Genomic DNA, 24,831 nt, shown 5'->3' with positions numbered 1-24,831 from the left:
CACTCCCGGAGTCACCTGGGTGGAAGGCCCCAGAGTGTACGCCTGCTGATCCTCCTCCCAGTGGGGCAGCATTTTCCTCCCTTTGTCAGCCATCAATTCAGAAGCTTCCTATTCCTTGAAGGCTGCGAGCTCTGTGCAGGAGCAGCCTTTAAACATGGTGCCCAGTTTATTGAAGGCTTGAGGTGACGGGGGCGGGGGTGGGGGGGCAGGCAAATCAGAGGCTGCCCCGCCAGCGACCTGGCAAGTTTCCCAGGAATGCATGATTTATGAGCCAGGACGCACCGGTACGGGGGCGATACTGCGCGAAAAGCCACCATTGCTGCCAGCAGGTAAAACGGCCTTTCTCCCGCCTGCTACCACACAGTGCAAATCCGGGACGATTCTGCCCTTAGTCTAACATCTGGGTAACTCCACAACTGACCCTCCCCAATCACCCTCCCTGAATACCCCTGCCAAGCCAAGCTAAGCTGATCCAACCCAGCCAACACCCCCACTCCCGACCTGACTACCCCCCCCAACCACCCCAGTACCTGAACCAACTAACCCCCGCCCGACGCAACCCTACTACCGATTCCCCCAGACCTGACCCGACTACCTCTTGACCACCCGACCACCACTCCCACCAATCACCCAAGTACCACCCCCGACCAGACCTGACCAGTCCCCCACTTGACCCGACTACCCCCAACCCACTCACCTACCTACCATCTCACCCACCTACCCATTCCCTCATTCGCCCGTTCATCCACTCACCCATTCACTAACATTCAAAGACTGGGCCTTTAAACTTACTCTTCACTAGCTACTGCCATACAAAGGGAGCATGTCCTGTCTTTCCCCAACATTACTTTGCTCCAGTGGAGTTCCCCGAGGGATGCTGCACATTTCGTTGAAAGCCGGAATCAGAAGACCCCTGAGGAAATGCGCAGCCGTGCCGACTCAGGGGAATCTTCGAGCGCAGCAGTAAGCTCTCATTATTGCCGCAGCTCAGAAGATTCAGGCCTACATTTCGAAAAGCTTTCCCACCATCGAGGTTAAACTGATTGTACTGTAGTTGTTGGGCTTATCCTTATACCCCTTTTTGAACAAGGTTGTAACATTTAGTAATGGTTCGCCTGAAGTCTGCAGTGCGTTTGTGCTGGTTACTGCAGTTACCCCTTGTGGGGGAAATAATTTAAAGAAGTTTTGAGGTCTATAAGAATGTCATTGCTGTTCAGTTTAAACTAAATTATACATTGACACGTACTTGTAAGCCTCAAGCAGCAGTTCAAAGAAAAACAGTAATGCCCCCCATTGAATTCTTTTTAAACACTGTGACATCTTGGGGTCACTTTTCGCCTGGCATTAATGGGGCAGTAATGCAAGAAGAAAGCATGTGATTTTGCTTAACCACATCCAAATCAAAACTTTAACAGAAATATCACTCACAAATTAGTGAATGATCACTACTAGGTGGGGAAGAGTGATCTGGCAGGACTTTCTGCTCCACATGCCTAACCACTTAGTCTCAGTCATTGAAGGGGTAAAATGAATTTGGACTTCGTACCAGATCTGAACTCTTTCGTTTGCTTTGTGGGTATAATGGCAAACAATTGCAATACCTCGAACACAACCGTCGTACATTGTGCTCCTGGTGGTGAAAATCTACCACAGGAAAATGGTTCCCCCCATTTCCAGTGCAGGCCTCCTGTCAACAACGTCCCAGGTAAACAATGATGTGTGACTGAGGAGGATGAAAGGAGAAGTGGCTCGAGGAAGAGGAAGGTCGTAATAACGTTTAAATTTTAAAAAAAACAATTCCAATGCAGCCAGCAAAGCCCACATCACGTGAATGAATTTTTAAAAAATAACGTACTGCTGGTTTCCCCTCCGGCAAAAGCAAGCAGCCATTTGCTCTTCTCCGCTCCCGGCACTTTGCTGAGCTTCACGACCCAGAGCCCGCCCTCCACTCGCCGCGGGCTCGAACTGATTGGCTCTCTGGCTCGGGCGGGCGGCGCTCGCCGTAGCGATTGGCTGGCGAACCAGTTGAAGGGGGAGGTGACGCGTCGTGGTCTGAGGAGGAGGAGTCGGTGACGGAGAGGGCGGGGCCCGGTGGTCCGAGTGGGCGTGGAGACGGGAGCTGGTGAACCCGGTGATTTGAGCGGCTGGGCTAGGACGGGCGGGGGGTAGCTGGAGGAGTTGAAGCGAGGAGCCGAGTTGACTGGGGAACTGACCCGCGCGAAGATGACCGTTTCCCGAGCAATGGCCGCGCGCAGGGTTGTCCTGGTGACAGGAGCCAACAGGTAACCATGGTAACAGATGCCTGCCAGACTTGCTGAGTTTTTCCAGGTACCTTCGTTCTTGTTTTAGGTAACCATGGCGCCAGGATGGGATGAGGAGAAACTTCTTTAGCCAGAGAGTGGTGAATCTATGGAATTCATTGCCACAGAAGGCTGTGGGGGCCAAGTCATTGAGTGTATTTAAGACCGAGATAGATAGGTTCTTGATTGGTAAGGGGATCAAAGGTTACGGGGAGAAGGCGGGAGAATGGGGTTAAGAAACTTATCAGCCATGATTGAATGGTGGAACAGACTCGATGGGCCGAATGGCCTAATTTCTGCTCCTATGTCCTATGATGGCGCTGGGCTGGGACCCTGGTGGGATTGAAACCTCCTTATCCAGGGAAGGTGGAATAGTTGAGACTGGGAGATGAGAGTGACTGCCCTCGACATCAAGGCAGCATTGGACCTGGTGAGTATGGCATCAAGGAGGCTTAGCCAAACTGGAGTCAATGGGATACAAGCAAAATACTGCGGATGCTGGAAATCTGAAACAAAAACAAAAATTGCTGGAAAAACTCAGCAGGGCCGACAGCATCTGTGAAGAGGAAGACAGAGTTAACGTTTCCAGTCCATATGACTCTTCATCAGAATTAAAGAGAAATAGAAATGTGGTGAAATATAAGCTGTTTAAAGGGGGTGGGACAGGCGGAGCTGGATAGGGGGCCAGTGATAGTTGGAGGCAAAGGAGAGATTGCCAAAGATGTCAAAGCTGGTGATATTAGCTAAGGAATGTGCTAATGGTGCCATAGGGTAGAAAGCAGGATGAGCAAGTGACAGATGACCCTTATGGGGGTGGGGGGAAGGGATCGAAATAGGCTAAAAGGTGGAGATAAAACAATGAAATAGAAATAGGTGGGAAAAGAAAAAGTATATATTATAATAATTAGAAAAAAGGGGATCAAAAAGGGGGTGAGGATGGAGGAGAGAGTTCATGACTTGAAGTTGTTGAACTCAACGTTAAGTCCAGAAGGCTGTAAAGTGCCTAATCGGAAGATGAGGTGCTGTTCCGCCAGTTTGCGTTGAGCTACACTGGAACATTGCACCAGGCCAAGGACAGACGTGGGCATGAGAGCAGGGTGGCGTGTTGAAATGGCAAGTGACAGAAGGTGTGGGTCATGTTTGCAGACAGACCGAAGGTGTTCCGCAAAGCAGTCACCCAGTCTGCGTTTGGTCTCTCCAAGGTAGAGGAGACCGCATTGGGAGCAGCGAATGCAGTAGACTAAATTGAGGGAAGTGCAAGTGAAGTGCTGCTTCACTTGAAAGGAGTGTTTGGGTCCTTGGATGGTGAGGAAGGGGGAAGTAAAGGGGCAGGTGTGGCACCTTCTGCAGTTGCATGGTTCCGTGGGAGTTGGTTGAGGTGTAGGGAGTGATGGAGCGGTTGGGGACGGGGAAGAGAGAGCGGGCGCAGGTGGGCACGGACCCAATTGGCACCTGCGATTGGGTCCGCTCCACCATTTTATGCAGGCGAGCCAATTAAGGCCCGCACAGTGTATTTGCTGACTCCTGTGGATAGCAAGAGTATGCGGGTAGCGGCGGGTGTGCACAGACCGCTGGGTACAATGGAACCCCGGCAATCTGTTTGAAAAAAGGCCTAGCAGCCTTTTGTAGGCTGCTCACAATGGCCAGTTCCAGTCTGCAGCAAAGGGGTTCAGGTGAGCAGGGCAGGCTGCAGGGTAGGGCAGCGGGGGGGCCGAAGCGTCCCTCATTTTTCTGATGACTGCCTTGCTGCCCTCCTCGAGGAGGTGGCAGCACGTTGGGAGGTGTTGGTCCCCCCAGATGGGAGGAGGAGGCCCCCCACATGACCAAACGTGCCCTTGTGGATGTGTAGGTCCTATTGCAGCCCTGCTCAGCTTCTGTTCTTGGCTAGCGGAGAGGCGTCATGAGCCACCTTCTGAGGGGATAGCCCTTGTCACCCCGCAGCCATCCATCAAGCCGGGCCAGAGCACTGAAGAGCCCCGGCACCTGGGAGTGTCTGAGGATGTAGGTGTCATGGGAGCTGCCTGGGTACCTTGCACAGACTTGTAGAATCAGCATCCTGTGGTCACACACTATCTGCACGTTCATGGAGTGGAAGCCCTTCCTGTTGACGAAGGCACCGGGCTCACCTGCTGGTGCCTTGATGGCCACATGTGTACAGTCTATTGCGCCCTGGACACGGGGGAAGCCAGCAATAGCCGCGAAGCCTCTGGCTCACTGTGTCTGCCTTGCCTGGTCCCAACGGAAGTGGATGAAGGTCAATGCACGCCTGAACAAAGTCTTTGTGACCTGCTGGACACAAGTGTGATTGGGAGACACCGCAAAGCTCGCCCACCAAGCCCAGGAAGGAGCCAGGGGCATAGAAGTTGAGGGCAGCTGTGACCTTTAGAGCGCTGGAATGGGGTATCCACCCACACGGTTAGCGGAGATCTCAGGCCCAATCATCTGACAGATATAGTTGACTGTCTCCCTTGAGAGACGGAACCTCCTTCGGCACTGCGCCTCAAACATATTGAGGTAACTGCTTCGCCGCCTGTACACCCTGGCAGCAGGATAGTGGCGTCTTCTGCGGCCCCTTCCTCCTTGGACTACCTCTTGGCCCTGCACCCCTTGTGCCTGCGCCTGTACTCCCAAAGGTGGCTCCCCTGGAGGTTTAATGTGCACCCCTGGCCTCCTCCTCCTCCTAGCCCTCCCTTCCTCCTCAGAGGGGCTGCCTCCAGTGGACAGATCAGATCCCATACCCAGGCTAAGGGAAGGCTTCCTGAAACCTGCAGGCCCGGAAAAGATTCCTAACTGCAGAGTGCTGACCTGAAGGTTAAGAGTCCAGAAGAAGCTGCTGGAATGCGTTCTGAAGTACTGCAGATCACACAGGCAAGTTTTAAAAACTTCCTCCAATAAATACTTCACAGAGCAGATTCACAACCCCACTGAGCCCTCTCATCCCACCCGTGGATGAGGTTAATAGAAATGTGTCCTGCCCGTTGCGCCCGTGTGCCAACCTGACGATTGCACGGGCACTGAAAATTCAGTGCCGATTGTAGATTAAAGGGCCTTAAGTGGCCCGTTAATTAATGGCGGGAGCGCGTCAGACTTCATTGCGCGCCCAGCCAGCGCGTGATGTTGGGACGCTCGCCTGATGTCATCGGGCGTCATTTTACACGTGGACATGTGGGGCCCGCCCCCCACACGTCAAACGAAAAATTCTGCCCATTATTTAGTTTTAACATAAGCCTCTTCGGTCCTGATTGGATTTCATTGTCAGAATTATATACTAGTGGATCCTCCTCAGATGAGCTGTAGAGCTGCAACCCAGTGTTTTATTGGTTCAATCAAAAATAGGATGGGTTGTCTGAGAGGCAGCTGCACCATTGGTGCAGTGTTTTGAAACTGGACCTGTCAAGTGGATGGCGTTGTCCTCTTTGATGAAGAGGAGGGACATTCCTCTGGTGTTCTCACCAACATTTCTCCCTTAGCCAGCATCACCAAGACAGATTGACCTGGATTTTGTGATATAAATAATAGTTAGACTATTGGTGCTCAACATTGTTAAAAGAGTAAATCGGACAGCAACTCCCAGTGGCTACACATGCAAGTAAAACATGGAAATCAGGGTGTTACTGTCCGATTTGCCCTGCTCCTCCAGAAACTTTGGTATACCAGTATCTCATCAACAGATTCTGCATTCAAATGCACAGGAAGGTGTGAAGTTGCAGTACCTACATGAAAGATACCAACTAAACACGCCAGAAAAAAAATAAGCTTGTCCATTTCTGTGTAAGTAAAATTTTAACACCATGGTGAGTCTTAATTACTGCCAAACCTCTTTAGCAACAAAAATCAACTTTTCTCAGTGTAGAATCTCATTCTGTCAAATTTTAATAACTGCTGGATATGTTTTTTTAAAAAGTGACAATTTTCTTTCTGTCTCTTTTATCAATCTCTCTTAATCCCATCTCTTGTTCCCTCATTATTTCACTTTCTGTACCTGATTTGATATTGAATTTAATATTCTAATTTACACTCCATGATTCAGACTCTGCCCCTTTCATTGAGAATTCTTCAATGTGATTTGTTAAGGATAGATTGCTTGCCCACTTCACACAGCTCCCAGGTTCTCTGTGGAGGACTTCGTGCTGAAAAGGATATCTAATCACCGTAAGTTCCAGTGCAAAAGCCCAAAGTCTGTAGGCAAGTGTTAGTGTATGGAATGGCTGGTGCCGTTTGCTTACTGCTGACTGCAAAATATGAGCCACGATCTGGTCATTTATTTCATTACTGTTTGTGAGGTCTTTTCATGTTCAAATTGCTTGCTGCATTTTTCTACATTAAAATCATGACTACACATTGGCTGTGGCATGAAAAGCAATGCAAGTTAATTATTTCTAAGAACAAAATGCTGCTTTTACTGTAACCAGCCCAATTGTTTCAAGTTAATCTGAAGCGATAGTCAAGTACATTTAATATAAAATAATAGCCAGACATTGGATAATATTTGTGAATGGAGTACATATGAAATTATAATGTACTAGGTTTGTTCCAGCTTTAAAATGTTGCCTTCACCTAAACGTTCACTATAACTCTCAAACTGCATGCCCCTGAAGTTGTGACTTAATGTGTACACCAATCAGAAGAAGTGTTTTGAGGTGGTAATATATTGCAGCAAAAAACTTTTAAAATCAGATCCTACAATCCCAAAGTAAGTTATGTTCATCTTAGCTGTGGCTACACAAATCTCCAGTATAATGCTTACCCTATGTGAACCACTCCTGAACTAGTACATTTTTATGTTTCGAGAGCACTGGCTCGAGTGTCTGAAGCAGGACTTATTTAAAAGTTTCTAAGAATCCCAACAAACCCCCGAAATCACTTTTTCAGCTCTGCTGACACTGTATTGTACCTAGTACCAAACCCAAGTTGGTGTGAGATAGCCTGCCACTGTGTTTCAGATTTTTTAAAAAATCTTTCACGGGATGTGAGCATTGTTGGCAAGGTCAAGAATTTATTGCTCGTCCCTAATTCCCCTACCAATGTGGGGATGAGCCGCTTTCTTGAACTATTGCAATCCATCTGGCATAGGTACAGCCACAATGCTTTTAGCCAGGGAGTTCCAGGATTTTGACCCAGCAACATAGAAGGAAAGGCGATATAGTTTCAAGTCAGGATAGTGTGTGTGTGGTAGTGTTCCCATGCATCTGCTGCCCTTGTCCTTCTAGGTGGTAGAGGTTGCAGGTTTTGTTGGTGCTGTTGAAGGAGCCTTGGTGAGTTGTTGCAATGCACGAATTGTCACGTGCCACATCAGCCAAAACCTGAGTATTGTCCAGGTCTTGCTGCATATTGACAGGGACTGCTTCAGTATCTAAGGAGTCATGAATGGTGTTGAACATTGTGCAATCATCATCCCCACTTCTGACCTTATGATGGAGGGAAGGCCATTGATGAAGCAGCTGTGATGGTTGGACTAGGATACTGCCCTGAGGAACTCCTGCAGTGATGTTCTGGGGCTGAGATGATTGACCTCCAACAACTAACTTCCTTTATGCTAGATATGATGCTAATTAGTAGAGCTTTACCCTTGATTCCCATTGATTTCAGTTTTGTGAAGGCTGTTTGGTGCCACACTTGGTCAAATGGTGGCTTGATGTCAGGGGCAGTCACTCTCACCTCACCTCTTGAGTTCAATTCTTTACTTTTGTCCATGTCTGGACCAAGACTGTAATGAGATCTACAGCTGAGTGGAGGTGGCATACGGTAATGTTACTGGACTAGTAATCCAGAGGCCCAGGCTAATACTCTGGAGATTTGAGTTCAAATCCCACCATGACAGCTTGTGGAATTTAAATTCAATTAAGAAAAAAAATCTGGAATTAAAAGCTAGTCCCAGTAATGGTGACCATGAAGCCATCAGATTGTCGAATAAACCCACCTAGTTCAGCTGCCATTTTTACCCGATCTGGCCTACATATGACTCCAGACCCTTGCAATGTACTTGGCTCTTAAGTCCCCTCTAAATTGGCCTAGCAAACCACTCAGTTGTACTAAACCGCTACAGATAGGTCAAAAAGGAATAAAACCAGTCAGTAGCATCAACCTAAGCATTGAAGTGACAACAGCATACTGTGCTCAGTCAACCCTGCAAAGTCTCCCTCGCTAACATCTGGGGGCTTATGCCAGAATTGGGAGAGCTATTTCCACAGACTTGTCAAGCAAAAATCTGACATAGTCACACTGATTGGAACATTCAGAAGCCTCCATCATCATCCTTGTCCTATATGACCAGTAGGATAGACCCAGCAGAGGTGGTGGTTGGACAGTACGTTTACAGTCAGGAGAGAGTTACCCTGGGAGTCTTCAACATTAACACTGGATGCCATGATGTCTCATGGCATCATGTCAAACATGGGCAAGGTAACTTCCTGCTGATTACTACCTACTGCCCTCCCTCAACTGATGAATCAGTGCTCCCCCATGTTGAACACCACATGGAAGAAGCATTGAGGGTAACAAAGCCACAGAATGTACTCTAGAGGGGAACTTCATGGTCCATTAACTACAGTGGCTCAGTAGCACCAATACTGACCAAGCTGGCCGATTCTTGAAGGACACATTTGCCAAACTGGATCTGCAGGAGGTGGTGAGGGAACCAGCGAGAAGGAGAAACCTACTTTACTTCATCCTCACCAATCCACTTGTCACAGATGCATCTGTACATGGCAGTATTGGTACAAGTGACCAGCACATAGTCTTTCTGGGGACATAGTTATGACTTCACACTGAGGATGCCGTCCTTGTGTTGTGTGGCACTACCACCGCGCTAATTAGGATAGATCCAGAACAGATAAAGCAGCTCAAAACGCAGTGTCCGTCAGCAGCAGCAGAATTGTATTCAACCACAATCTGGCATCTCATGATCTGGCATATGCCTCCCTTTACCATTACCATCAAGCCAGGGGATTAACCCTGGATCAATGAGGACTGCAAGAGAGCATACCAGGAGCAGCACCAGGCATACCTAAAAATTAAGTGCCAACCTGGAGAAGCTATAGCACAGGACTACAAGAATGATAAACAGTGGAAACAGCATGCAATAGACAGAGCTAAGCAATTTCACAACCAACAGGTCAGATCAAAGCTCTGCAGTCCTGCCACATCCAGTCATGAATGGTGGTGGACAGTTAAACAACTCACTGTAGGAGGGGGATCCACAAATATTCCCATCCTCAATGATGGAGGAGTCCTCCACATCAGTGCAAAAGATAAGGCTAAAGCATTTGCAACAGTGCATGATCCATCTTGGCCTCCTCTGGAGGGTCCCAGCTTCACAGATGCCAGTCTTCAGCCAATTCAATTTACTCCACGTGATATGAAGAAACAGCAGAAGGCACTGGATACTGCAAAGGCTATGGGCTCTGACAATATTTCAGCAAAAATATTGAAGATTTGTGCTCCAGAACTTGCCGTGCCCCTAGCCAGTGCAAAAGACAAGGCATTTGCAACCATCTTCAGCCAGAAGTGCTGAGTGGATGATCCATGTCTCAGCTTCCACCTGAGATCGCCAGCATCATAGATGCCGGTCTTCAGCCAAATTTGAGTCACTCCATTTTAGAAACTTTATCTTCACAACTAACCTGTGTCATTAAGTTTTCAGCACTATTTTAATCATTGCTAACAAAATTAATCATAATGTAAAAGATGTGGACTTTGTAGTTTTACGAGGAGCTATGTACACTGCTAACAATAGTGGTGTTAACAGCAGTGCAAGTACAAGATCTGTGTTCTACTTCCAGCTTTGATGAAATGGAGCAGTGAAGTAAATGTTGGTTTGATGAGCATCCCAGACTTTGTATGCTACTAAATTGGACGTTTAAACTTGTGGGATAATTGCTTCATTACTCAAATACTGAACATAAAGATTGTCAGAATATCAGAAACCGTTTCCCCTTGCACACTTTGTTAGTGGTTAAAGTAGGTCCTGGTATTAGAGGTCCTTCAGCTGCCTGTTCAGTTGTAATTTTTTTCACAGGCAGAAACTGCAGTTTAATGCAATTCCTTCTGACTGCGCAATCTTCTCTGGATATCTACACTGCCTTCTATACAAGTGATATTTTGTCCTCAATTTTTTTTGCAAGTGTAGCTTCTGTGGTGTAAATTTTTAAGTGCATTAATGACGTAAAACAATTAACAAGTTTAAAGACTTCCTTGAGGTTGCAATATAGCACTAACAAAAGCTTTGAATTTTTTGCCTCCTTCCTAATACTGTCCTCTAAGTGCCCACACCTGCTTAACATCTTTTGAAAGGGGGCTCTCTCATTACGGCTTGCCTTTGCCCTATATTTTTATTATTTGCACTGTATAAATACTGTCACCAGCTATGTGTTACCCTTCCAGTTGATAACAGTTTTATTTCTTTCCCAGTGGCATAGGCCTGGCTCTTTGTGAACGCATTCTTTCTGAAGATAACCAGATACATCTGTGTATGGCATGTCGAAATATGCAGAAAGCTGAGGCTGCTAAGTCTGAACTTCTCCTGTCCCATCCTGGAGCTGATATCAGCCTTTTGAAAATAGATGTTGGAAATATTAACTCAGTGATCAAAGCAGCAAAAGAAATAAGGCAAAGGTACCATACTATCATTATTAATAATATTGTTAATGCAGCATGAATTTAATGTTTTGGCATTTGCCAAAGTGATTTTCAACGATTATTCCAGCAGATCAGTATGAGACAAGATTCTCAGTGCCACGTTATGTAGCTGCAATGCCTCCTCTGATTTTATTAGCTTAGTATCAACTCCAAATTTAACAAGTTTTCATTGGGTTTCTAAATTCAGGGCATTGGTGTAAATTAAAAACTGTAGGGATAAATCTGGGCTTTGAGCCATTGACTTCAAAGAAATTAAAAATTGGGAGAGATGCAAAACAGGCATTTGGTTATCACTGTCTTTTATTGCATAAAGTCAAGATCTACCCTGTGGTGCTTCCTATCTCATCCCACCTCTGACAGTCACTTGCTGTTTCCTACCATTCAGCCAGTTTTGAACACCCAGTTAACATAACCCAATAGTGTAGCAATGTCTACACTTGCCTCAAATTAGTTAGCACAGCTTTGAATTTCAGACCTAAAACAGAAATTTCTAGAAATATTCAACAGGTCACATGGCGACTTTGTTTCTCCCTCCACAGATAACATTTCATGTCTATGACTTTTAGTCATTTTAAATTCCAGGACAGGCTGATACTGAGATCTGCTAGTCTTGTATCCAACTGTGTGTGATAAATTGCCTCAACTTCCAGCTGCTATGCTGGGTATGATCTGTTGTTTTATTTTTTACATTTTTGGGCTCATCGAGTTGAAAAATATTGGTGCTGGTGAATGGTATATTCCCTGTTTATGGCATTCAAGTTTAGCATCAAGCACTCGTAAGACAAATACAGCACAGTTAGATACAGAAAGTAGAACTCTATCTGCTTAGCCCTATAATTGAAGATGGGAGGAAGGTAACCCATAATATTTTGAAATGTGAATCAGTAAGAGCTCTTTATTTCAGTGGTCCTGTTCTAATTAACTGACTTTAAGCAACTTCTACTTGATTTATTCAGTCTAACCCCATTTGTAATCTAAAAGCCTGACTAACCAGTTGTAATCCTAATCTAGTATTAATTGTTAATAGTAAAAAAAATACTCTGCATTTTATGGATATTGTAGAAACATCAGTTTTCACTAACTTGTTAATACCTTGTTTTGATGCAGGTATCAACATGTAGATTATCTCTACTTAAATGCTGGAATTATGCCAAATCCTCATTTCAGTTTGAAAGCCTTTCTAACTAGTTTGTTGTCCAGGTATTGTACCAACAGTGTTTATAAATAATTGCTGAAGTTGCTGATTTGTATTGAACAAGAACGTACGTAAATGTATTTAAAAATTTTTCTTATCCACTGCATGGGCTGTTTTATAAATGGCTTTAAAACTATAGCCCTGATTTTAATCTAACCCAGTAATGGGGACAGATTGGGTTCGGGCCAGGCATCAGTCTTATACCCAAAACAGAGCTGATGTTTCAGGTCAAGTGACCTTTCATCAACCCAATATGTTAACTCTGTTTCTCTCCATAGATGCTGCCTGACCTTCTGAGTTTTTCCAGCATTTTTGTTTTTACTTTGGAACATATTACGGGTATCTCTACCTTTGTCTATTCCAACGCACTCTTGACCGGACTTGCGTCTATCACTTTTCGTGAACCTGAGTTTATGCAATGTTCTGCATATCCCAACCCACACAAGTCTTGTTCAGCCATCACCCCTATGCTGACTGACCTACTTTGCCTCACAGTTTTGGCAATGCCCCAGTTTTAAAATTCTCAACCCTGCTATGAAATCCCTCCAAGGCCACACCCCTCCCTATCTCTTTGACCTCTCCAACCCTGTAATACTTCGAGATCTCTGCGCTCCTCTGATGTTGGACCGTTGAGCACCCTCACTTCATTTGCCCCACTATTGGAGGCCCTAAGTGCTGGAATTTCCTCACTAAACCCCTCTGCCTCTCCACTCCTCCTTTAAGTCACTCCTTAAAACCAATCTATTTGATGAAGCTCTTGGTCATCTATCCTAATTTCTTTTTGTAGCACTGTGGCAAAATTTGTTTGATAAGGCTATAGCGAAACTTTAAAATGTGCTATATAAATATACAAAAGTTGTTGCTGTTGTAGAAGCATGGATAGTGGTTTCAGAAGAGGAGGGGGTGGCAGACGCTGGCAACATTCTGGAGGTAGAAGTTAGCAGTCTGGGTAATAGGATGTGGTTCAGTTTGCTATGAAGAAACAAAAATTAAAAATGAAATAGAGAACCATATATTTTATTTTGCAGCCTCCTGATTTGTTTCACAGGCCGTTTGACCTCCGCAATTTAAAAGCAACTACAATTACTTGAATTTCACAGGGATTATTTAAACAATGCCTATTGTGGTACAAGTCTAGTTCATTCCTAAACATTACTACCATGCTGTAGACTCCAGAGCAATACCACAGTAGATTGGTTGAATTTATGAAAATCTGTTTGAGGAGCCTTGAAGAGGACAAGGGGAACAAAAGAGCAATGTCAACATTATCTCAGCATGTGATTGATTGGACAATGACCACAAATAAGATGGCTAACTTAATGCAGTGCACAATCCTCTTTTTAGGAATGGAAAGCTGAAGTAAATCACTTCTCATTTAAATGCATGCAAAATTAATTCTTGGCAAAGCCTACAATTAAAATTCAAGTAAAAGTGAATTCCAGTTATCTATTCAGCTGAGAATAAAGGTCTGAATGTCTTAATGCATAACAATGAGTGGGACACTATGTGTTATCTGTTTGTGAGGAAGATAAATTGAAGCTAATAGTCATATTATCTTGTGATGATGTTTTCATTTTAACAGAAAAGTTTTCACCATGTTTCAAACCGGGCAGGGATTGCTCACCCAGGAAGATTGGCTTACTGATGATGGACTACAGCAGGTCTTCATGACAAATGTCTTTGGACATTTCTTACTGGTAAGAATGTATGTGTATTCATGACAAGTAGATGTTCTTTCATGTATGGACCATCCATTGCGTGCTGCCAGAGGGCTGGTACTGACTGAAGCCTTGCATGAAAATCTTGAGCCACGGGTTCAGGAGGAGCAGCTGCAATGGTTTCCCATTGCATTCCCCATGGTTTTTATCTTCTCCTAGGCAGATTGAAGCCAAAGCTAAGAAGCCCCACCTATCCTTTTACACTTTACCTTCTCCTCCTTACGTTTATCTAATTAACAATTCAAAACTACTATACAAAGCATCTAGACTAGCTGGTTTCAATCCAATTAAGACACACACATGGACCCTAACGTAGATACAGACCCTACTACAACTTCAGTTTAAAAATAATTTCTAATAACATTATGGACATTAATATCTGCTCATGACACAAGGATGTCTAGAGTGGGACTCAAACCCATCCTTTCTGACTGAGGTGGGAATGTAAACACTGAGCCAGAGGTCACTCCATCTAGATGCAAGTACCCCTGCTGGATATCACCCCAGTATTTGGAGACCATTTTCTAGTCTCCGTTTGCCAGGATTGTCTGGAGTGGGATACAAGCCTTTTATCTTCTCTCATAAAATACTAATTATAATTGCTGAAGTAAGCTTTCATCTTCATGTCTATTGGCACCTTAATCTGTAAATTACTGTGTGAAAATCAATCATCAACCATAAGTATTATTGCATTACATTATTAGAATCAAGACCCTAGCTATCTGATTAAAAATTTGGACTCTATATTTTGTGGTTCCCATTTAAACAATGATTACAAACCTTTTTAGAGTGGAAGAGGGAATATAAATTTTCGGATTGCCTTTTCTGTGGCATATTTACATTGGTTATCTTCTTTCCACCTCCTCCTTTATAGTCTTTGCCTCTAGATACAAAACCCCAGATTTTTTTTTTTTGCCATCACCTACTTGCTCAAAGAAAAATCCAAAAGCAAACTACAAGCCCATCTTCAACCTCCGTTTCCAGTTCAAAGCTCTTGAACGTATTGTCGACTCCCAAATCCATTCTGCTCTTACCTACAATTCAACTTTTTAAGGCCAGGATTTTCCAGTCCCACCAGCAGCAGGCGAAATCGCAGGCAGAACAGGAAAATTTGGAGAGCGGCCAAAAGTCAATTGACTTTTGGTCATTCTCCAAATTTTTCCAGTCCCGCCCCAACAATGCCTACCACTGGTGGGACCGGAATATCCCGCCATAAATGTTTCCACTTGGGCTTCCATCCTTGTCCCAGAACTGAAACTGCTAGAACCACCATTACAAACTACATGCTCTGTGACTCTTGACTATGGTGTATATAATGCCTCCTTGTTCCTCTTGACCTCTCTGCAAACTTTGATGTGGTTCATAGAACCAATATCCTCCAGTGTATTTCTGCTGTTGCCCAGCTCGGTGGGATTGCTTTCATTTGATTCTAACCAAAGTGAAAAACATCTATTCAATCATAACCCAAGCATCTCTAGCAATGGCTTCCCTTCCTGACTCATGCAGTTACCACAAAGTCCCCAAGGATCTCGACTTGGCCCTCTCTTCTTCCTCATCTATATATTGCCCCTAGGCAACATTATCCACAGCTAATGGGGTCAGTTTCCACATATACACCGATAACTCTTAATTCTACCGCTTCGCCCCACCCTCTTCACCCTTTATGCTGCATTACTGCTTGTTCTATATCTTATCTTGGATGAGCTACAATTTCTTACAGTTGAATCATTGGGAAGACCAAATCCATTGTATTGTCCACCCCCTTTGCTGCCCCAACTCACAATATTTCCGTTCCTTAGTCACATTCCCTCCCACTTCCCAGCCATTGTCAAGCTGAACCAGACTGCTCACAGTCTCTGTTTTCCATTAGACCTAAGCAGAAATTCCAAACCAATTATTTGCCACTAGAAAGCCTGCCCAATTCCACCTCTACAGCACAACTTCTTGTATTTAATGATCTGTATATTTACACTTAAAGTCATAAATATAAATTGTAATTTCTTTATGTATTTTCACTTCTAAAATGTAATAATTCACATTTTGCATATAAAATGCATCCACTTAATTTCTTTTATCTCCTCTGCCAAAATTTAGAAATTCCAGGTATAAAATTTGCCCTCAACTTCCTGTTTTTTCCAAAGAAAGCAAATTACAGCTTACAATGAGGAAAATTAGAAAAAAAAATGACCCTAAAATTGGTACAGGTTTATACTATGTTCAGGGTAGCATCCAGTGTGACCAAAAGATATGAATTTATTGCCTCAGCCTTTATAAGACAACATGAGAAAAGGAAGGAAGCCATGAGGAAAATATTGAATGTGTTATACTGCTAAACTATTTATTTTTAATATTAAGAATATCTATTTCTAGATAAGAAACCTGGAACCTGTACTCGGTCAAGCTGGTTGTGCATCACAGGTAGTTTGGACATCTTCTAGGAATGCAAGGAAATCTGCCTTCAGTCTAACTGACTACCAGCATAGCGAAGGCCAGGAATCCTACAGTTCTTCCAAATATGCTACTGATCTACTGAATGTTGGCTTGAACAAACACTATAATAGCAAGGTAAACTTGGTGTCAATTGTTGCAGCACACCTGATGTAAAGATAGTGATGAGACCTATTAGTATATTTGAACAAGCTATTTGTAACATTGTTAAAGTTAGAACATGAATCAATTTAGAAATAAATCAGTAAGTATTTTCCTAATGCAGTGGGCCTGTTTACCCATATGCTTTTAAGTCGTGAAGCACTTACAAACCAATTGGGGTGTCGGAGATTTTGCTACCCATTAAAAGACTACAGGGAGGTGTCAGCTGTGGCTCAGTCCATAGCACCCTCGCCTTTGAATCAGAGGGTTGTGGGTTCGTGTCCCACTCCCGGAAACCAAGAACTGTGATTGTACTCGAAAGAGTTGCAATCTGTGACTGTTGATAACTTGAAAGAATTTTTAAAAGACTACAGTAATGTACGCCAAGGGATTCCTTGTATTGTGGCCCTTCTCAACTTTCCTGAAAATAGGACTGGCCTGTGTGCACCCATGAGCATGCACATAGCAAGTTGTATTATAGATGTTGAATCACTGTTTTGATGCCCAGGTTGTATACTTCTATTATGTCTTGTGAAAATCAGCCTAGAAAAGAAGGGAAGGTTGGGGTTGAGGACGAAGAAAATAATATCAACACATTCCAGCAAGCACCTCCATTGACTAATAAAAGAGCAAGACAAGTGACTTTTGTTTATGGCAGTGATTAGCAATGCTGCCATTACATTCCATGGGAAAATAAAATAGAGACAAGTCATCTCCACTGTCAAAAAACATGTAAGATTAATTCCTGGATTCTTTTAACTTTCAGCAGAACATGTTCTAAAATATTATTGGCAGGAGCTGTAGATTGGGTGGCCTACGTGTATCATGGGAGAAAGCTGTCCTTGTGTATGCATTTGGTTTTATTGCCGAAAGAACATCTAATCAACTTAATATTTATTTTCTCAACATGTTGCTGCTTTCAAACTTGAGAAGGGATTTTGGAACTGGTCATAGGCATACTTTAACTAACTTAACTTTCCATCTGCTTTTGTTTCCAGGGTCTGTTTTCTAGTGTGGTATGTCCAGGTCTTGTTTTGACTAATTTGACCTATGGTATCTTTCCTCCTTTCTTCTGGACATTAATTACTCCCATTATGTGGCTGGTGAGTAGAATATTCTGACATTTTCAAGCCATTTAGAACAGCTACTGTGAGGAGTTTGCACTTTTAATAATCTTTGTTTAATTGTTCTGTTCTTCAGATTCGTGTATTCATAAACTCATTTACTCTGAGCCCTTACAATGGAACAGAAGCATTGGTATGTAGTCTAAAAAGATAACAATATTGAGAATCATTTTTAAAAATTGTAATCCTTTATTATCATCAACAACTCACAACATGTTAAGCGAAACAGAAGTTTTAAGGTCCTTACTGGTCAAATCTTATTCCCAAAGGACAGTCATTAGATGTCTTCATCTGCACATATTGCTAATGAAATTGCCTGATGGAGTAAGTCAGGTAATTTCCTATGAGCATATACCTTAAGAGTCATCAGATGAAATCCAAACTTTAAACATCATACAAATAAAGGCATAAACTTTTCTATAATACTGGTAATGTACTGCTAGTTCAATAATGCTATTCACAAGAGGTTTTTTTTAATAAACTTAATAGTCAGCTGTGAGCTCTCAAATCACCCTTATTGCTTTCCTTGTTCCCTTGTAACAATCTTAACATAACAAAGGCCCACTTCTCAGCTAGGGAACAGTCCACCATATCAGAATAACTTAAGGAACAAGGAGGAATAAAATAAGGGAGTGGAAGGTATAGACAATTTATGTTGGCAGAATATGGGTTCTAAAGAGTCTTGTTTTCCAAGAATAAATGACTCGTGCTTATGGCAGTGCATTCTGGGAACTGGCTACTGCAATCTGCTCAGTGATGTTGACAGCCTTTTCCCCTCAGTGCTGTATGCAAAAATAGGCAATTCTAGTTTTTGAATTGCGTAGTAAAATTTAAAATATTGCAGCAGTATTAAAAATTGCAAGAGAGCCGTGCATTGAATTCCAGTTCTCGTTTTGAGTTCTGTAGCTGCATTTATATAGCCTAGCCTACTATTTGCTTTGACAAAAGATGGTTCCTCATATATTTCTAAACATAACCTTAGATTCAAAAGGCCACACACTTAATTCACTGCATTCAGCAGTTAAGGCATTTTTCCAAATTAGTCCTGACATCTTGTACCCTTGAACTTTCCAACTACATCTCCCCACACGTGGTCAAAATGGAGGTCCTGTAGCACCCCTGCCTCTAAGCCAGAAGCTTGGGGTTCAAGTCCCACTCCAGGACTTGATGGACAAGGAAGGTGTGTTCATAATGCGGCAAACGAGTTGAGTATCAACTTGTAAATCCTTCCAACACACGCCAATGGCAGGCACTAAGAGTGGGAGAGATTCCTGGTCAGCCATATGATGGGAAAAAAATTTGGAGCCTCTACCATCACTGTCCTTGGCTCCAGACTACAACTTGTATATAAAAGTGTATGTTACAGCAACTTGGACAACTTGGGGGGCCGTTTGACTCAGTTGGCTGGATGGGCAGTATGGATCAGATTGCTGCCAACAGCATGGGGTTTGATCCCCATTCCGGCTGGGGTGGATTCAGGATCTACCTTCTTGCCGTGATGGAGATTACAGCGCTGTGGGTGGAACCTGTCTCTGGGCAGAGAACTCGAGAAGAAATGGTCAAAATCTTCAATAAAGCATTTTAGTAACATAGAGACTATTTTAGCCAAGTTAGGACCAGGAAAGCAAAGGGATATAAAACTGTATTTTTACAAGTTATAAGCTTTGAGTCCCGTTCAATTGCAATGAAAAACGAATGCTTGTCTTGTCACTTGGCTTCTGTTGTACACTTGTACTAGAGAAAGGTTCACTCAAGCCAATAACTTTTAATATTATGCAATATGCATTTTAAGCAATGCTCTTAGTTCATCACCCACCAGCATAGTTTACAGACCTGTAACCACCTGTACTTTATTTCTCCACCTGCGCATCCACCGCCCCCCCCCCCCAGCCATGCATTAAACTCAAAGTCCTTGACCTTGTCCAAAAAGTTATACATGGTTTTTCCCCTCCCTAACTACATTCTCCTCAAATCCCTTCCTGAGCATTTTGTCCCAACACAAGTTCTTCTGTGCCCTTTGTTACCCCATTTCTTGCAGAGCTTTCAGCTGCCTTGACCCTGCAGTTTGTTCATCACTGGCTAAACCCGTCTCTAAACCCTTCCTGGCTCAGTGACTGATTTCCTTGTGCTTATTTGGAAAGAACCTTTGGATGTTTCTCTCTGTTAAAGATACAATCTAAATGTAAGTTGTTGCTGCAGTGGTGGTAATGAGCTAACTGATCTCGCCCAAGTGCTGGGTGATTATACTAATTGGCCTTTATGCCCCAAGGACACAATCATCCAGGGCTCCTGGGAATTCATGTTTACTCTCCATTAACCCGTACTGGAAAGTGTGTGGTGAAAGAGAATAAGCGTGGTTAGTTTTGGCATGCCCCATGACTGAATCTTCTACCAATACTGGGTTCATACATAAAGAACAGTCACATGAGTAAGGTACTGGAGTGTAGATGTGAACCATACGCCAGTATGAATTCCTGTTTTCGGGGATGAGTGGAAAATAACATTTACAACAGGCTTTGAACAACTTTTCATTGCTATAAACTTGTGATGTGAGATGTGGAATATTTTCAATCTGAAGAATAAATAGGATGGTTGTCAATAAAGTTTCATCACAAGATAGGCTGGACATAAAATATTCAATCCCTTAAATTGATGAGAATATTTATTTCCTGATATCTTTTCTGTTTCTTTGCAACCTGATTATAAATAGAAAGTACCAAAATAATCATTAATTTTATCAGAAAAATCTTCAATTTAAAAACTTGACATATAAGTAATAAGAAGCTATTACTGATTTATACAGTCCCAGTTATCTCACCCCTGCTTTCCATTTTCTAGCCATGTGTACTCAGTCTGTGTAGCTTTTGCCTCCAATGTTCAGGGGATTCTTAGAGATTGCAGTGTAATTTAGTAGTAGCTTGTTGTCTCCCAAACTCCCATCATGTAACAAAGTGGCAAATAAAGCTAACTTTGTTGTATGGATCAGTTCTATGAGGTAATCAAAACATTACAAAAGTGAATTATTTTCAAATAATTAAATCATTTAATTGAAGGGCATGTTACCTTTTTTTTCTTGTCATCTTTTGACCTTAACTGGGCCATAGGTCTCTGGATGCAATAGTGACCTGCTCTTCAGAGTCCAACTAAACTACCAATGATTGGCAGCTAGAAGACACCTGAGTGGCCTATTGAAAACTATTGGTAATTCTCTGCATGTGGGGAGGCAGTTTATCTCTGAGATAAAAGCAAAATACTGCGGATGCTAGAAATCTAGAACAAAAACAAAAATACCTGGAAAAAACTCAGCAGGTCTGAAAGCATCTGCGGAGAGGTTATCTCTGCCTTTGTTAGGGATCTGCCACACTTTGAATGTAAACAAAGGTTTGTGAATGACCTGCATCCAATTTCAATCTGCCTAATTAAACAAAATACATTAGATTTTTTTCTATAGGACCAGGTTAGGGAGCGATGCTAGATCTTTGTTGAAGATTGTGGATTCGATATTTGAGAGATAATCACTGACTAGTCGTGTTAATGTGAAGCGTTGGTACAGGGCAAGAGAAATTCCACATTTTGTTCTAACTTTCCAAATGGTTTTGTCCTTCAAAGAAAAATAACTTTTTATATGGTGATTCCCATTAAGCTTCTTATTCCGTTTCTTTTCTTTTTCAATTTTCTAGGTTTGGTTGTTCACACAGAAGCCAGAGTCACTGGACCCAATGATGAAATACCACAGCTGTACATCTATATTAGGGAATAATTACATAGCCCCATGCAAGGTGAGGTGGTTACAAGTGTAGTACAACAAAGATCCAGTGAATGTTACCACAATATTTATAACTCTTTTTATTAACTTTTTACAACAAAAAAGAACTATGCTTGTGCATTGGATTTAATTACAGTTGAAGGCTGTAAATCTGAATACTTGGTAAAGTAAACATTTTCTATGTTTCAATATTCCCAAAAATATTAGTCTAATGTTACAGACAGGAGGGGAATTTAAATTAAACAGCCTGATTTCTCCTCTCACCATCCCTCTGTAAACATAAAGGTGTTTTGATTTTGATTTCCCCCTTTTATAAGCAATTACATATTTCCCAACCCCTCAGTTTTGGTGGGATCCAATTTCTATCAATAACCCCACAGCAAACTTGAGAGAGGGTAAACTCAGAGGGGTAGTTTTATTTGCACACACTCAATCACGAGGAGGAGTCGCAACATAACCTCCTTTTCACTCCTACAATAAAAGAGGGGGTGATAGAGAAGTAAAGATTTACAGGGTGAAGACCACAGACTAAAGAATTATTGTTTCACATGGGGCAGGATTTTACATGTAGCGAGCAGGGGCGGGGCCCGCTTGTCGATGCATAAAATGACGCGTGGTGACGTCGGGTGGAACTCCCGATGTCACCGCGCCCCATGCAAATTTTCAGATTCAAAAATCATCAGCTACATGCCCACCAAACTGTCAATGGCCAATTGAGACCATTGACAGAGTCAATTAAGTAATTAAAGGACCTGCCTGTCCAATCTTAAGGTTGGTGGGCAGGCCAGGAGCCCCAGCGCGAATTAGAAAAAGCATGAAACCTCATCCACGGGCGGGATGAGGTTTCATGTAGGTTTTTAAAAATTTGAATAAAGTTTTTGTAAAAATATAGACATGTCCCAACTCATGTGACAGTGTCACATGAGGGGACATGTTAGGGAAATTTTATTTTTCTATTTTTAGCTTTTTGATATTTAGAGCTGATCTCCCTGAGGCTGCACTTAGCCTCAGGGAGATGAGTGCGCTCTTTCGTGTGCGTGCGCGAAAGAGCGCACTTTCGATTTTGGGATTTCACCCCCCCCCCCCCCCTGCACAGGGAGTGCATAGCGTTTATGTGCAGACGTCATGCCAGGTGGGCCTTAATTGGCCCGCCCACATAAAATGGCGCCCGATCGGAAGTGCACCTGTGTGTGCCTGCCCTTCAACTTCGCCTCCGACAGGGGGAAAATCCTGCCCCAGTGTCCAGAATCAAAGTCCAATTGTGCGTTCCTTCATAGAGGTCAGCAGGTTGAAAATTTATGCTAGATAATTCACTTTTCCAGTAGAGATGACTTCCACAATGAGATAGGCACATAGAGATGAATTAGTCTTGTAGGTGCTTAAGTTTCAGTAGAAACAGTGTACATGTGAGGGCCAGGAGCTGGACAGAGCTTTTTTTCTGAGTGCTGTTTGCTGGATGGAAAATGGCAGACTGATTGGCAGTGCAGCAAGTCAGTGTAACTGAATCTCCCAGCTTATGTTGGGGGGGAGGCATCATGTGACTCCCACCTCTCCACTTTGGCTTTGACAAAGAATATATATTCCTTTGTCTAGATTCTTAAGATTGATGATGTTTCAAACATTAAGAATTTCAAAGGAGGTTGCAGGGTCCTTTGTCCTAGCAGACTGATAGACTCTGGTGGATTATGAAATGTAGATAGCCTTTGTAGCATTCCCTTTGAATTTGATCGCTGCAGTCAAAGTGGTTGTTAGCGTTTCTTCAGAGATAACGAAGTGTCAGCTTCTCTGATACTGCCAGGCAGGTCCTTTTTTGTTCAGGGTTAAAGATAGACCAAGCTTCATCCTTTTAAAAATTTTTGTCCAGTTCTTTAGGAAGCAGCCATGTTGATATATGTATGTATATAATATATGTATATGTATATATATGTATATGTACATATTTCATAAAAATGTATGTGAGGTCTTAGTTCTGTTACACCAACTGGATCAGGATTCTGTTGATACCTATAAATCAATAACAGACATCATTGCTATTCAGAATATCTGATTTTTATTTAGTTAATGGAAATAATTGTGGTGACCTGACTGTTACAGCTTCCACTGAGATAACAAGCCTTTTGTGTTCTTCCTAGATGGATGTTGATATGGAAACAGCTGAAATATTTTATCAAGAGTTGTTAAAGCTTGAAGGCAAGATGAAAGAAAAGAATGGCATGAGTGGGGACCATAGCTAACATACTGCAATATTGTTAATGGTGCATGCAACAATTCTTAATGGCAGCAATTAGAAGTTAGTTTATTAAGGGGTGATTTGGAAAGATTGTATTCTTAACACTAGAATAAACACTTTAAATTACGGAATCTAATTTTTTACTTCAAAACAAGTTCAATGTTTCAGCAGAAATTCAGGTTACTGTCTTTATTATCAAATTTATTTCTGAAATATCTACTGACATTACTGGGCAAAATTTTAACTGCCATGGTGGGGAATAGGTTCTGGTGCAGGATTAAATCCCTGAAAAATGCTGACATATTGAAAAACAAACATGATCCTTCCCACTTCGTTTTTACTGGGGTGTGTTCCAAATTGTACAGGAACCCTCAATGGACCTGTCAGGTCAGACATCTAGCTAATTATGCAATTACCCAATTACTTATGCCTTTAACCCAGAATTCTGACTTTATCAGCCAGAGCATGGGTTTCCCAAGCTGTGTCGAACTCAACAGAGTGAATGAGGTGAGAGCACAGCAGGGACTCAGACAGATGGGAAGCCATAAAAGCTGAAACTGCATAGTTGTTGTCCTGCCTATGTGAAAGGCTTGTGCTCACAGAACTTGTTCCATCAGCTTCTCAACCTATACAAAGCATCCTTATTCAGCAGAACTGAAAGTGGTTTGAACTCATTGTATGCTGATCTTACAAACAACAAGGTACATGAGATGCATTCCCACAATAAGCACCCAAGTGAATCCTCTTGTGCAACTTATAGGCCTTCCTCTTCTGCTTTCTATCACTCCTACGTAGTACTACCACCAGTGGCTTCAGCAGAGCTTGAGGCAGGCTGCTTGTTCCCCTGCTCCAACAGCTGAGATGTCCATGGTGTGCATCGTCTGGGTTTTAGGGCCCGTGAGAACCCCAACAAAGACTGCCCCACCTGCACCTGTGCAAGGGCAGACTCTGTCTCCTGCCCTGATGACAATGTGTGGGGTGGGGTCAAGGGGTGTGGTACGAGGGATGAGAAATGGGAGCACCTTGAAAAGAGTGTCCACTTCCATTTGCCCTTCCATCTTCCCCTCATGGTCCACCCACACTTCCTTCTAGCCAAGAGCTGAGGAGCACCCCAGTGAGGCATTGAATGGCCAAAGTAAGGCTTTCCTTCATCCTATTTAAAGTGACTGACCGAGTGTGCATGTACTCGGTTGCCTGCCAGGGCTAATGCTCCATGCAAGTGGCCACTTTCTATGGAGGTGAACATCAGTGCAAAGGCCTGAGATATCATGG

At 43.1% G+C, this 24,831-nt stretch overlaps 1 protein-coding gene across 1 annotated transcript; it reads left to right on the top strand.

Moving 5' to 3' along the window:
- The first annotated feature begins 2,098 nt into the window (after positions 1-2,098).
- Positions 2,099-24,513, top strand: hsd17b7 (hydroxysteroid (17-beta) dehydrogenase 7). Its single transcript, XM_078561605.1, has 9 exons — positions 2,099-2,282; positions 10,710-10,913; positions 12,045-12,137; positions 13,715-13,829; positions 16,221-16,415; positions 17,438-17,542; positions 17,640-17,696; positions 21,244-21,342; positions 23,462-24,513. Exons 1-9 carry the CDS (start codon positions 2,224-2,226, stop codon positions 23,561-23,563), a joined length of 1,029 nt encoding a protein of 342 aa, XP_078417731.1. The 5' UTR covers positions 2,099-2,223; the 3' UTR covers positions 23,564-24,513.
- Positions 24,514-24,831: the final 318 nt, after the last annotated feature.

The sequence above is a fragment of the Cetorhinus maximus genome, chromosome 17, assembly GCF_964194155.1.
Source record: "Cetorhinus maximus chromosome 17, sCetMax3.hap1.1, whole genome shotgun sequence".
Taxonomy (NCBI): Eukaryota; Metazoa; Chordata; class Chondrichthyes; order Lamniformes; family Cetorhinidae; genus Cetorhinus; species Cetorhinus maximus.
The sequence above is the reverse complement of the archived record's forward strand: the minus strand, read 5'-3'. Positions and strand labels throughout refer to the sequence as shown.